The sequence below is a fragment of the Ambystoma mexicanum genome, chromosome 8 (assembly GCF_040938575.1).
Source record: "Ambystoma mexicanum isolate Mex_15411 chromosome 8, UKY_AmexF1_1, whole genome shotgun sequence".
NCBI classification, from domain to species: Eukaryota; Metazoa; Chordata; class Amphibia; order Caudata; family Ambystomatidae; genus Ambystoma; species Ambystoma mexicanum.
The window spans coordinates 43584494-43598425 of record NC_090929.1 but is presented as its reverse complement, the minus strand read 5'-3'; the positions used below and the strand labels follow the sequence as shown (position 1 = coordinate 43598425).

The 13932-nt window shown below is 46.3% G+C and overlaps 1 protein-coding gene across 5 annotated transcripts in view; it reads right to left on the bottom strand.

Moving 5' to 3' along the window:
- USP20 (ubiquitin specific peptidase 20) overlaps positions 1 to 13932 on the bottom strand; it is a 587649-nt gene that overhangs the window by 22399 nt on the left and 551318 nt on the right. The window contains exon 24 of one of the 5 annotated variants that reach the window (XM_069609237.1): positions 11223 to 11371. The exons of the other annotated variants lie outside the window; for them this stretch is intronic. Within the exon in view, the coding sequence (XP_069465338.1) occupies positions 11310 to 11371 (62 nt within the window). The 3' untranslated portion in view covers positions 11223 to 11309. Of the gene's footprint in view, positions 1 to 11222; positions 11372 to 13932 lie in introns of those variants that run through there. 5 annotated transcript variants of the gene reach the window in all.

Here is a 13932-nt window from a genome sequence, read left to right as displayed (position 1 = left end):
ACCTGTGTAAGTGCAGAGAAATGAAAAGGACATTCTGGAGCAATATATTCCACCCCAATTGGAAGTTGGAATCCTCCATCATACATTGTAAATACCCCATGCAACATCACATTTGGCGTTAAAGATGTTGAAAATCGAATCATTAGATGCTCATCCTCCAGGGCCCCGCGGCCCAAACGGCTTAGTAATAATGTCATGAAGGACAACCCTACATTATGGGCCAAAATGTTATTTCTTTTATTTAAAGATGTTTTACTTACGAGGACACCTCCAATCAGTTGGAAAATGGCTTATATCGTGCCCATTTATAAAAAAGGGGACAGGTCTGCTCCAGCTAGCTATAAGCCCATAGCTCTTTTAGATGTCGATTCCAAAATCTTTGCAGGAATTGTCCTTGAACACATTCAGACTTGGATTGATAAATTTAAAATCCTTTCACCTTTCCAATTCGGTTTCAGGAAAAACGTAGGAACTGATGCAGGAGGCCTAATAATTAACATCTTACAAAACACTGCATGGACTCCTGGCAATACTCCCATTTATGTCGCATCTATCGACCAGCCTGCTGCATTCGACCTCGTAGACAGGTCAATTTTGTGGGCCAAATTGGACCATTTGGGAATGCCCCCTTCGTTGTTATCTATTCTCTATTACATGCACAAGAATACTAAACTGAAAGTACGACTCAGCGCTGAGAGAACCCTAACCCAGGAGATTCAGGTCACAAACGGCCTTAGGCAAGGGTGCTTATATGCCCCTACCCTATTCAATCTGTATTTTTCGGATCTGGGTAACAATTTTGTAAATCTTAATGTTTTCTCACCCAAAATTGAAGGCTGTAAGCTAATGTGGACGGCATATGCCGACGATGTTACCTTATATGACCATACTCCGATTGGCCTCCAGCGACTTCTATCAGCTTTCTATAAATATATGCACCAAAACGCCCTCATAATCAACTTTACCAAGACGGTAATAATATGTCTTTCTAACAAGAAAAATTCCGAACATTTCTCGTGGTTTTTAAACAACGAAAAGCTGTCAAGGTGCTCCTCCCTCAAATACCTTGGGTATCCTATATTTGGAAACAAAAAAAAAGCAAATTTAAGGGATTACTTGGAGGTCAAAACTAGAAACATGATTGTTCAACTCCGCAAAATTGATTTGAAATATGGCAAATGTTCCCTTTTACCCATCATTCGGCTATACAACAATAAAATTGTAGCACAGTTCTGCTATGGACTGGAGCTGATACCGTCTTGGTGTAGATATGAGGTCGTAAAATATGAATCCAAGATAATTACATCCATGGTAAGCTGTCTTCCTAAATGTATCCCTATAGGGGCAATTAGGTATGAGCTAAGTCTTCACTCCTTAAAGAGTGTGCTTGAATGGAGAAGACTATGCTTATACCGTAAATTGATGATGAGCCACGAAGGTACACTTTACAACATTCTGGGAAGGGACATCAAGAAAGGTGTTCCCTCCTCAAACTATCTGAAGGATTTGATGGAGGAAGCTAACACCGTACTTGATAACCTGGGAGTCTCAAGAGACCTCTTAATCAATAATCCTATGAAAGTAAAATTACTATTACTACATGCAGACTGGAACCATACTGTGGATGAGATTCAGAAGACCAAACTCTATTATCAAATCGTAAATATCCATAAAAAGATGGGCGAACCTGCTCCATACCTACTTAAATTTCCAAATAGAGACTGGAGGCAGACCTATATGAGGTTTAGATTTAATGTGTTAGAAACAGGGGAAATCTTGGATATCAGGAATGGCAATCCCAAGGGATATTCTGTTTGTAAGTTTTGTAAAGAAAAAGATAACGTGGAATCATTGTGCCACTGGTTGACGACATGTGATGGGCTCAGAGAAGAGCGTATTGGGTACTTTAGTAAGTTTGTGCCCAACACGGAGCGAGTTGATCTGGAACTCCTGTGGTGCGATATGTTATATGGGGAGAGGGTGTCCCTACAGATTGCGGTCGTAAGGTTCTTGAAAGTGTGTTGTGAGGTGAGAACATCACGAAATCACAAAATCTGCTGTAACCACAACAAGAATATAGTCCCGCATTAGCTCTCTGGGAACCCAGGTCTTGGGGAAAAATTCGATCCAACGAGCTTAATTGAGTTATAGAGAAATATCAATACTCATAGGAATTTAAGTATCTTTTTATATTTTCTAAAATGATTTTATTATCATGATGAATTACATCATTTTAGTTTTTTTTTTAAATATGTCTTTATATTGTTCTTAAGTAATCATGTTGGAAATCATTTGTTAGTACTGTCTTTTGTATGTTGTAACTAAAAATGTAATGAAATGTTTATATTACGTTCATGTTTGTATTGTTATGGTTGGAATCTAAAGATTATTTTTTGTAAAAGTTACTTTGTAACTAGAAATACTAAAAAAAAAAATATGAGCAGAAACAAAACAGTGGCCACTACCTTTTTGTAATGTAAACCCCCACCCATTTCAGCGTGGGAGTTTTATTTATATTGAATGAAGGGGGACTCACATGTGAATGCTTTCAGTCCTGTTTTTATGTCTGCAGGTATTGATTTCCTCTCGGGACCCAGGGGACTTGGTACAGCCTGCCCGGGGGGTGAGGGGGGAACCAAAGTGTGCGTGAGGTGATTCGGAGTAAAATCCTGTCACTGGACCCCCACCCTGGGGACAGGTGGACAGAACCATGAAGAAGATATAGCTGCAGTAAGCCGGTTAGTGGGAGAGAGAACATCGCCCTGAAGAGCGTGTAGGTCATCCCTGCCCTCTGTGCTGATTAGGTTCCCCAGAGGGTTCCTGGCTGGCTTGCGCTCTCCCCTCCTCATGGTAGATGAAGTGCCCGGCGTGGGAGTGAGACAGCTCAGCTCGGGCTGGCAGCTCCCGTGAGAGGGTACCTCTTTTGGTAGCGGACAGACGGTACTAGACGCAAGTCTGCCTTTCCCCATTTTCCTGGGACAGGAGGTAGGAGTGGAGAACAAGCCTTTGGAGCTGGCAATATAGTGCGGCCCGTGAGAAGTATAAATGTATTTTGCCTGGCCTTCACAATCTGCCAGCCCATGTTGTATTTCCTGCCACTGCGTTACTTAAGAGCACCGCAGACCGAGAAAAGAAAGGGAATATTCAGATGAACTGGTTATTACGCATACTATAGTTAAGTGGCCTTTTAGAGAAAGGGGAGGGCTTGAGAGAGAGAGAGAGAGAGAGAGCGAGAGAGAGAGAGAGAGAGAGAAAGAGAGAGAGAGAGAGAGAGAGAGAGAGAGAGAGAGAGAGAAGGGGTAAGGTAGAAAAACCTCCCATATAGGGGTTTAATACGGTACGTTGGGAGATAGCGTGATCTGCCAGTTTCTATCTCAACTCTGAGCTCGCATCAGGGCCCTCTGCCAGACATTGCATATTAGTTCTTCTTTCCCCATCCCTTGTTTTTTTAGTGGGGGAGATGGCCTATCGCGAGGGGCTTGCATGGTGCAGAGGGATCGCCTGGAGGGGAGTGCGCACCTTATGAGAAGGCGTAACTGTTAGCTGGCCGTCACTGGGAAGGGCGCAAACCGTGAAAGAGTATTTATTTACCCGAGGTGTTAAACCACGTTTGCCAATTTATACCATGAAGTGAATGAGGGTTTACTGATCTAATGTGTCACCCCACGCTCGTCAACGTACCCCATGAAGTGAAAGATGGTGTAATTACCTAAACTGTCAACCCACATGTGCTAATGTACCTCATGAAGTGAAAGAGGGTTTACTTACCTTATAGGTCAACCCTTGTTCGCCAGTGTATCCCATGAAGTGAAAGAGTGTTTACTTATTTTTCTTGTCAACCCATGTTCGCCAATGGACCTCATGAAGTGAAGAGGGTTTACTTAGCTTGTGGGTCAACCCCTGTTCTCCAATGTATCCCATGAATTGAAAGAGCATTTATTTACTGTAGGTGTTAACCCACGTGAGCCAATGTACCTCAATGTGTCGACCCAGTTGCACCTTAGTGACTCATGAAGTGAAAGAGGGTTAAATTGTCTAATGTGTAAAACCACGCTCACCAATGTCTCCCATGGAGTAAAGAATGGTTATTTATCGAGGTGACAAGTCTTTCCAGCAAGTACCTTGCAAGTAGTAAAAGGGTCTGCCATGTACCATATGAGAGAAATCCCTCTCACCTTTGCACCACGTATAGGAAAGAGCTGTGTGGGGTTATTTGTATTTGTATTTTATTTATTTGTATAGCACACAAGGCCCGAGGGCAACCAGGCGCATATCTTAAGGCACATATGTGCATGAAATGGTATGAATGCAGTTACAGGCAAAGACATATTAAAATCACAGGCAGACAAGTGCAGGCAGTACAAGTTGTCGAGCAAGGTGGGATCCGGCCATTGGCTTAAGGTGGCGATAGGTCAGGTGTAGAGTATATCCAGAGGTTGGCTTTATGTTTGAAGAGGGTAGGGGAGGGCAAGGTTCTGATAGAGAGAGGCAGTGAGTTCCATAATTTGGCCGCCATGACTGGGAAGCTGACACCGTCGGCTGCCTATAAATTGTATCTGGGTATTGTGAGGCTGTGTGCTTGGGCAGATTTGAGTGTCCGTGAGGGGGTGTACTGAGAGAAGCGGGCGGCTAGGTATGTGGGGGCCTGATTATTTACACATTTGTGCGTAAGGGTCAGTGATTTGAGTGATATCCTTTGGGCAACAGAAAGCCAGTGTAGGCTCTTCCTAGTGTCGGAGATGTGTGCCGATCTGGGGATGTTAAGGGCTGCTCTAATAGCATTGTTTTGGGTGATCTGTAGTTTGTTGAGATTACGTTGGTTGGTCCCTTGATAGAGTGTGTTGCAGTAATGAAGTTTAGACATAACCAATGTCCTGGCAAGAATGATGCACTTCTGGGTAGAGAGGAATGGACGGCAAGCTGTGATCAACTTACATGTGTAAGCTGAGGCAGCGGCAACAGCGTTAGTTTGTCGATTGAGAGAGAGTGTAGAATTGAGGTAAATTCCTAAGGTTTTAGTCTCTTTGGCCACTTTGATGACATTATCATAAGCGACATATATATCGCTCGCCAAACAGGCTGCCAGTGAATGTAAAGTGTTAGTTTTCTAACTCGTGTATAATTCTTACTAGCATACGTTCTTATTGGCTGCAAAGCATTTGGTTACTTACCATATGTGCTACAGAACGCACTGGGGTGCTCCTACCTAAAGGGAACCAGTTATGTGTTTATTCAAAGTAGACTGTAGTTAAGTCAATAGCCATCCCACATTTTGAAGGGTACTGCTATCCTCCAGTGTGATACTGGGGTATATGAGAAGTATAACTATTGGAGGCAAATGTAAGAATGTAAGAATATAGGACTGTTCCGCAATTGTACTACAGGAGGTGGTAAGTGCCATATAACTTGGGGAACCCCGAGTTGTTCTTATTGTTCTTTTAAATGATTATATAAAGAAGGAGTGTACTCCATTCAAATCTTATCAGGCTGTGACTATTTATTTGACCTGGTGCAAGCATAGGGCAGCTGGCCAGTGGGCTGGACTGCTGAAAAGGCAAGTATAGACCATCCCCCTTGGGTTAAAATTCGCACATGTGTAGTGTCCGTTGCTCAGGACTCCTACAGGTAGCTTCTCTTGCCACCACCCCCCTTTTTCCTTGGGAGAACCACCTTACACTTTTGGAGGCACTGCTGAGATCCCATGGGGGCCAGGTACTTTATAGGAGGAACGCTGGTGTACTCTCTCCTGTTTACCAAACGGGGGAGCTGTGTCAAATATTAGAAGTGATTACCTGTAAACCACAGAAACTCAAGAATACAAACCGAGAATGGCGCATGAATATGTGTTGCACTGGGTAAAAGCTGAGGGGCTTAGCCCTGAGACTTGTGTTATAACAGGTGAGGTCCCGTTACATATTACAACCGATGAAATCCTAGCCATGGCTGGTACCTTAGAACCCATCACGGGTAAAGTAAAGAGCAAAGGCTGCATACCTGGACAAGATACCAAATGTTATATGCTATGTTATGGTGCATGTTCTCTTACAGGTAAAACCTTGCCCACGGAGATCCAAGGCGGGGAACCTTTAATCACCTGCCCGGTCTGGAAGTTATACTCACAGCCCAGGATTCCTGAGAGAGTTTCCCTCCCTCCACCACTAAAGACGCTATAGTCATTGCCACAGCAGTGGCAGAGACTGTAAAAGTAACTATGGAGCGACAATACCCTCCCACCATTACTCAGTGAACAAGGAGCCTACACACGAATACTGCCCTTTTCTGGTGAACGGCCAGTGCCCAAAGGAGAAGAAAGCTCTGAAGTATGGGCCGATCTCACTGAGCTTATGCTCCATGACTTGAAAGTGTCAGACAAGGAAAAGAGGAGGCGGGCGATGGAGGCCTTATGAGGACCTGCATTACAGGCGGTACAGTCCCTTAGCACACAAAATCCTGATCCTACCTTCATGCAAGTGATTGGTGCACTGGAAGGAGCGTTTGGCACCACCCAGCCATGCCACTTCCTTGAAGCAGGGGGAGAAGTTATCTGAATTTATAATGCGACTTGAACAAATATTGGGCTTGGCCCAACAGAGAGGAGGAGTAGAGACTTCCCGGTTGAACCGTTGTCGTTTGAAGCAGTTACTTCGAGGGGCCAAAGATGCTGCCATACCTATCTTGCAATTGAGGCTACAGGAGAAACTAGACACCCGCCGCCCTATGAGGATTTGCTAAGATCAATAAGGGCGCTGGAGGAAGAAACAGGTGATGTCAATGTTCAGAGCCATCCTGTGCAAGGGGTGCCTTGAGCGCTCAATCCTACCTTTGCCCAACAGAGACAGATTGAAGAGTTGCAACGACTAGTGAAGGATTTGCTGGCCCGGCTGCTAATAAGTGAAAGTTCAAATGCTCCTCCGCAGCGAGGCCGAGAGGCATTTACCCCATCGCGTGAAAGAGAACATCAGACATTTCAACGGGCGCAAGAGCCACAAGAACATGGTGCCTCAGATTCTGCCATAGATGTGGAGATGACGCACACTACACCCGGCTCTGTGACCAAGACCAGAGGTATGCCCGAGAAGCTGCACGTTTTAATACACTGAAACCAACTCCAGCCCGAAAATTGTCAGGAAACGCCCAGGAGGTTGTAGCGGGGAAGCAGCTAGAACCTCAACCACAGGAAGGAGCTCCACAGCAAACCAGTACCACAGCTCTGTCTGGACTCTGCATTCTGAATCAGCTACCATTAAGAACCCCATAAAGGCTCAGGGGAGTCCCACAGCTGAACATATCGGCCTAGTCCAGGAGCTCTGCAACTCTAAGAAAGGGAGATAAGCGACCTGCCACAAACTCTGACCCCCAAGCCAGAATGTTCCCAGAGGCATTCCTACTGGCCTCATTGGCCCCACAATGACCATCCCTGTAGATCTGGAAGGGTGAACAACTATTGCACTATTGGACAGTGGCTCCCAGGTCACCATTGTGTATGAGCCCTACTACTACCAACATATGTCCCACTTGCCACTGGAGGGGTTAAATCTGATGGGAGTCGGAGATGTGACCTGCCGGTATCTGGGGTATGTCAGAGTAAAGATCCACTTGAATCAGGATGTGGCTGGGGTGAACACAACCTTGTCCACACTGGTGTTGATCTGCACCACCAAGAACCTGAATCCAGAGGTCCCCCTGATTCTGGGCACAAACTCCACTTTGTTTGGTACACTCACCAGAATGTGCATGGAGATGGCCGGTCCCACGTTTACACACTTATTGAACATGCATCCAGCTTGCCAGCAGTCATATCTGAAGTGAAGGCAAGAGAAAAAAACACTAACTGATGGACAAGTGGGAGACGTAGCCACCACCAACCATAGTCATCTGGACATAATGCCTGATCACACAGTAATGGTGCTGGGCCAAGTATGGCTCCAAGAAGCCTAACGGGCCAGAGACTGGTGTTGGAGGCGACGGAAGGAGAAGAATTGCCGGGAGGGCTGATGATCCAGCGCACCTTATGCAAACAAAGGGGGGTCTGGGAATCTCTCTACCAGCACAAACACAGCCCAATGACCTGTTCTTGGGTGAATAACCCCTGGGAGAGACTCTACCAAGTCTTTAGCTCACTGTCCTTTTCACAGAGAAGAACTTTCCCCGCATATCAGCCTTTGTCCTGCCCAGGGGCAGTCCAGCGCCGAAATGCTAGGCAATTCTCCTCTGAACAAGAGTACCATCAGTAACCCCATACACGTGTTTCAGCCTTGTTGGGCATCATCAGTGAGGTGAAACTGTTGCCTCTCTAAGAACAGTGAGCAAGGGGTCCACGTCTGGATTGCCCTGTTCACTTAGGGTGAAACCCAAAGTTAATGTATGCAAACAAAGGGGGGTCTGAGAATCTCTCTACCAGCACGAACACAGCCCAATGACCTGTTCTTGGGTGAATAACCCCTGGGAGAGACTCTACCAAGTCTTTAGCTCACTGTCCTTTTCACAGAGAAGAAATTTCCCCGCATATCAGCCTTTGTCCTGCCCAGGGGCAGTCCAGCGCCGAAATGCTAGGCAATTCTCCTCTGAACAAGAGTACCATCAGTAACCCCATACACGTGTTTCAGCCTTGTTGGGCATCATCAGTGAGGTGAAACTGTTGCCTCTCTAAGAACAGTGAGCAAGGGGTCCACGTCTGGATTGCCCTGTTCACTTAGGGTGAAACCCAAAGTTAATGTATGCAAACAAAGGGGGGTCTGGGAATCTCTCTACCAGCACGAACACAGCCCAATGACCTGTTCTTGGGAGAATAACCCCTGGGAGAGACTCTACCAAGTCTTTAGCTCACTGTCCTTTTCACAGAGAAGAAATTTCCCCGCATATCAGCCTTTGTCCTGCCCAGGGGCAGTCCAGCGCCGAAATGCTAGGCAATTCTCCTCTGAACAAGAGTACCATCAGTAACCCAATACACGTGTTTCAGCCTTGTTGGGCATCATCAGTGAGGTGAAACTGTTGCCTCTCTAAGAACAGTGAGCAAGGGGTCCACGTCTGGATTGCCCTGTTCACTTAGGGGGAAACCCAAAGTTAATGTATGCAAACAAAGGGGGGTCTGGGAATCTCTCTACCAGCACGAACACAGCCCAATGACCTGTTCTTGGGTGAATAACCCCTGGGAGAGACTCTACCAAGTCTTTAGCTCACTGTCCTTTTCACAGAGAAGAAATTTCCCCGCATATCAGCCTTTGTCCTGCCCAGGGGCAGTCCAGCGCCGAAATGCTAGGCAATTCTCCTCTGAACAAGAGTACCATCAGTAACCCCATACACTTGTTTCAGCCTTGTTGGGCATCATCAGTGAGGTGAAACTGTTGCCTCTCTAAGAACAGTGAGCAAGGGGTCCACGTCTGGATTGCCCTGTTCACTTAGGGTGAAACCCAAAGTTAATGTATGCAAACAAAGGGGGGTCTGGGAATCTCTCTACCAGCACGAACACAGCCCAATGACCTGTTCTTGGGTGAATAACCCCTGGGAGAGACTCTACCAAGTTAGTGATACTGGCAAGGGGGTGATTCACATTCGAGTCCCTGTCACTAATATCACTGAAAAAACTGTACACCTCCCGGGTGGACGGACAATCTCCCAGCTTCACATTGCTGAATCGTCACACAGGTGGCCGGAACCAGGATAGAAGTGATATGGTATGATAGGTTATTTATAACGCGCTTAATACCCATAGGTTTCTAAGTGCGGACCCGGATCGAACCTGTGTTGCTATGTGTAGTCTTGCTTCCAAGGCAAGCACGTTGCCCCTGAGCTATCCTCCCAATTATTTCTGCCTCTGACTGATGTGTATTGGAAAAAGTGCCATAAACTTTAGCGACTCGCCCGTGTCTGACCGGAAAAAGGATAATATGCGTGACCAACTGACCCTGCGGGCCGATGTGTTTTCGACCTGGGACTGAGATGTGGGAGAAGCAACACCAAATACGATTGAATGATACCAGCCCCTTTCGAGAAAGGTCACAAAGATTAGCTCCGGCTGATGTGGAAGACGTGCAGTGCCACCTTGAAGAGCTATAACAGGCAGGGGTTATCCAGGAGTTGAGGAGACTGTATGCGTCACCCATTCTGGTGGCCAGGAAAAGGAACAACGATGTGAGTCTGTGCATTGACTACCGGCGACTGAACAGCAGGACAGTGCCCGATCAATACACTACTCCCAGGATGGATGAGGCCCTTGACTGTTTGGTTGGGAGCAAGTGGTCCTTGGTCTTGGACCTAAGGAGTGGATATTACAAGATTCCCATGCTACCTGAGGATAAGGAGAAGACGGCTTTCATCTGCCCCTTTGGGGTTTACAAGTTCACTCGTATGCCTCAGGGTATATCTGGGTAGCCCGCCACGTTTTAACACCGGATGGAGAAGACAGTTGGGGATATGTACTTACTTGAAGTACTGTTCTACCTACACAATGTGATTGTGTTTGGGAGGACCTTAGACAAGCATCACCAACGGCTACTGAAAGTCTTAGACCGTCTACAACAGCAAGGGCTAAAAGTGTCATTGGAAAAATGCCAGTTCTGCCCACCAGTGTGAAATACATTGGTCCTGTGGTGTCAGAGGAAGGAGTGAGGGTGGATCCTGCTAAGAGGGAAGCCCTCGAAACTTGGCCCCGTCCGCATAATCTGAGCGAACTGAGAAGCTTCTTGGGTTTCTGTAATTACTACCACAGGTTTGTGCCCGGCTTCGCCAAAACAGCCCGACCCGTCACTGAATTGACAAAGGGTTATCCGGGTCCAAGGAAGATGGAGGTAAATCATGGGAAGCCGTGCGCAACGCATCACCATCCCAAGGACAGTTTTGGCCCTGCTGCAGTGAGAAGTGTGAGCAAGCCTTTGTTCAGTTAAAAACAAACTCTTATGAGTGCGCCCATCTTGGCATATGCTGATCCCCAACTGCCTTATATTGTACACGTGGATGCCAGCTTGGATGGATTGGGAGCCGTACTTTATCAAGAGTCGTCGACTGAACTCGTATGAAATGAAATACCCCACTCACAAGCTGGAGTTTCTAGCCTGAAATGGGCCATATTAGAAAAATTGCATGACTATCTTTACAGAGCTACTTTCATAGTGATGACGGACAACAATCCTCTCACCTATGTCCTCAAAACCACCAAACTCGATGCTACTTGCCATCGCTGGTTGGCCGCACTGTCTACGTACAACTTCCAGTTAGAATATTGCCCTGGAGTCCGCCATGTAGACGCAGATGACTTGTCCAGAAGACCACTCGCTGAGGCCAACTCAGAGTACATCCATTTTGAGACAGCCTCAGTAGCCACGATGAAGGCCATTTGCAGGAAGTGGGTGTGTCCAACTGCTGTATTGATTGCCTAAGAGGGACAGAACAGGGAATCCCTGTGAGTTACTGTGACGCAACAAGCCGGCCGCACCTGAAATGCTGCACATGAACTTGGCGAAGCTTAGACAAAGGGCCTCATCACGAGTTGGGCGGTAATGCTGGCGCTAATAGCGAAGGCACTATCTGCCCTACCGCCAAACCCACCGGTGCTATTTCTGGCGAGAAATCCATTGAAGCCCTGATTTGTCGGACCCTTAGTTCCGGCGCAACAGCGCTACCGCCCGATTTAAGGGTTACCGCCAAACTCGTGATGAGGCCCAAAGTCAGAAGTAAGATACAGAGATACGTGAAGTGCTGCAGAGCAAAGAGGCTGGTGGAACGGGGCGCTGGACAGAAGAAACTTGCCAAAGCACTCTATATATCGCAAGGAATGGAGGACGCTAGTGCTAAAGGGAGGAGTGTTATATAAGGAGAGCCAAATCCAGGGGCGACTAATCCACCAAGTTATGCTACTCCATTCACTATGTACCCAGGCTCTGCGTGCTCTCCATGACCAGCATGTACATCTGGGAAGTGAACGGACTATCAAACTAGTACACAGTAGATTTTACTGGCCGCTTGGGCTCTGAAGTAGAGGAGTACTGCAACACCTGTGCACAATGCATCGCTGGAAAAACGTTAAGCCATCCTGCGGCTGCACTACATCTACGGAAGAGAGATGAAAGGGAATATTCAGATTAACTTGTTATTACAGATACTATAGTTAAGTGGTCTGTTGGAGAAAGGGGAGGGCTCGAGAGAGAGAGAGAGAGAGAGAGAGAGAGAGAGAGAGAGAGAGAGAGAGAGAGAGAGAGAGAGAGAGAGAGAGAGAGAGAGAGAGAGAGAGAGGTGTAAGGTAGAAAAACCTCCCATGTAGGGGTCCTTCGCAGGAGTTTCTCTTACATTTAATACAGTATGTTGGGACATAAAGCGGTCAGTCTGTTTCTGTCAGAACTCTGAGCTTGCGTCAGGGCCCTTTGCCGGACACTGCATATTAGTTCTTCTTTCCCTGTGCCTTGTTGTTTTTTTAGCGGCGAGGTGGCCTATCGCGAGGGGCTCCACATGGTGCCGATGGATAGACTGTAGGGAAGCGCACACCTTATGAGAGGACGTAATTGTTAGCTGGCCGTCACTGGGAAGGGCCCAAACTGTGAAAGAGTATTTATTTACCTAGGTGTTAAACCACTGTTGCCCATTTATCCCATGAAGTGAATGAGGGTTTACTATGTGTCAACGCACGCTCGTCAATGTACCCCATGAAGTGAAAGATGGTGTAATTATCTAAATCGTCAATCCACGTGTGCTAATGTACCTGCTGAAATGAAAGAGGGTTTACTTATTTTTCGTGTCAACCCATGCTCGCCAGTGTATCCCATGGAGTGAAAGAGTATTTATTTACCATAGGTGGTAACCCACATGCGCCAATGTACCTCATGAAGTGAAAGAGGGTTTACTTACCATATGGGTCAACCCCTGTTCTCCAATGTATCCCGTGAAGTAAACAAGCATTTATTTACCATAGGTGTTAACTCATGTGAGCCAATGTACCTCATGAAGTGAAAAAAGGGTTTATTTATTCAATGTGTCGACCCAGGTGCACCTAAGTGACTCGTGAAGTGAAAGAAGGTTAAATTGTCTAATGTGTAAAACCACGCTCACCAATGTCTCCCATGGAGTAAAGAATGGTTATTTATCTAGGTGGCAAGTCTTTCCAGCAAGTACCTTGCAAGCAGTAAAAGGGTTGACCATGTACCATATGAGAGAAATCCCTTTCATCATTGCACCACGTATAGGAAAGAGCTGTGTGGGTTTATCATAAGTAAAAAAAACAAGGGGGTTCCTGGGAGTCCCTCTGCCAGACATTAGTCCTGGTTACAAGGGCCTTACTCAGATTCCTTAGCTCACTATCTTTCACAGAGTGACATATATATCACTCACCAAACAGGCTGCCAGTGAATGTAAAGTGTTAGTTTTCTAACTTGTGTATAATTCTTACTAGCATAAGTTCTTATTGGATGCAAAGCAGTTGGTTACTTCCCATATGTGCTAAAGAATGCACCTGGGGTGCTCCTACCTGAAGGGAACCAGTTATGTGCTTATTCAAAGTAGACTGTAGTTAAGTCAATAGCGATCCCACATTTTGAAGGGTACTGCTATCCTCCAGTGTGATACTGGGGTATATGAGAAGTATAACTATTGGAGGCAAATGTAAGAATGTAAGAATATAGGACTGTTCCGCAATTGTACTACAGGAGGTGGTAAGTGCCATATAACTTGGGGAACCCCGAGTTGTTCTTATTGTTCTTTTAAATGATTATATAAAGAAGGAGTGTACTCCATTCAAATCTTATCAGGCTGTGACTGTTTATTTGACCTGGTACAAGCATAGGGTAGCTGGCCAGTGGGCTGGACTTCTGAGAATGCAAGTATAGACCATCCCCATTGGGTTCAAATTCACACATGTGTGCGGTAAGGTGTAGTATCCTTCGCTCAGGACTCCTACAGGTAGCTACTCTTGCCATCCTTCCGCTTTTTCCTTGGGAGAACCACCTT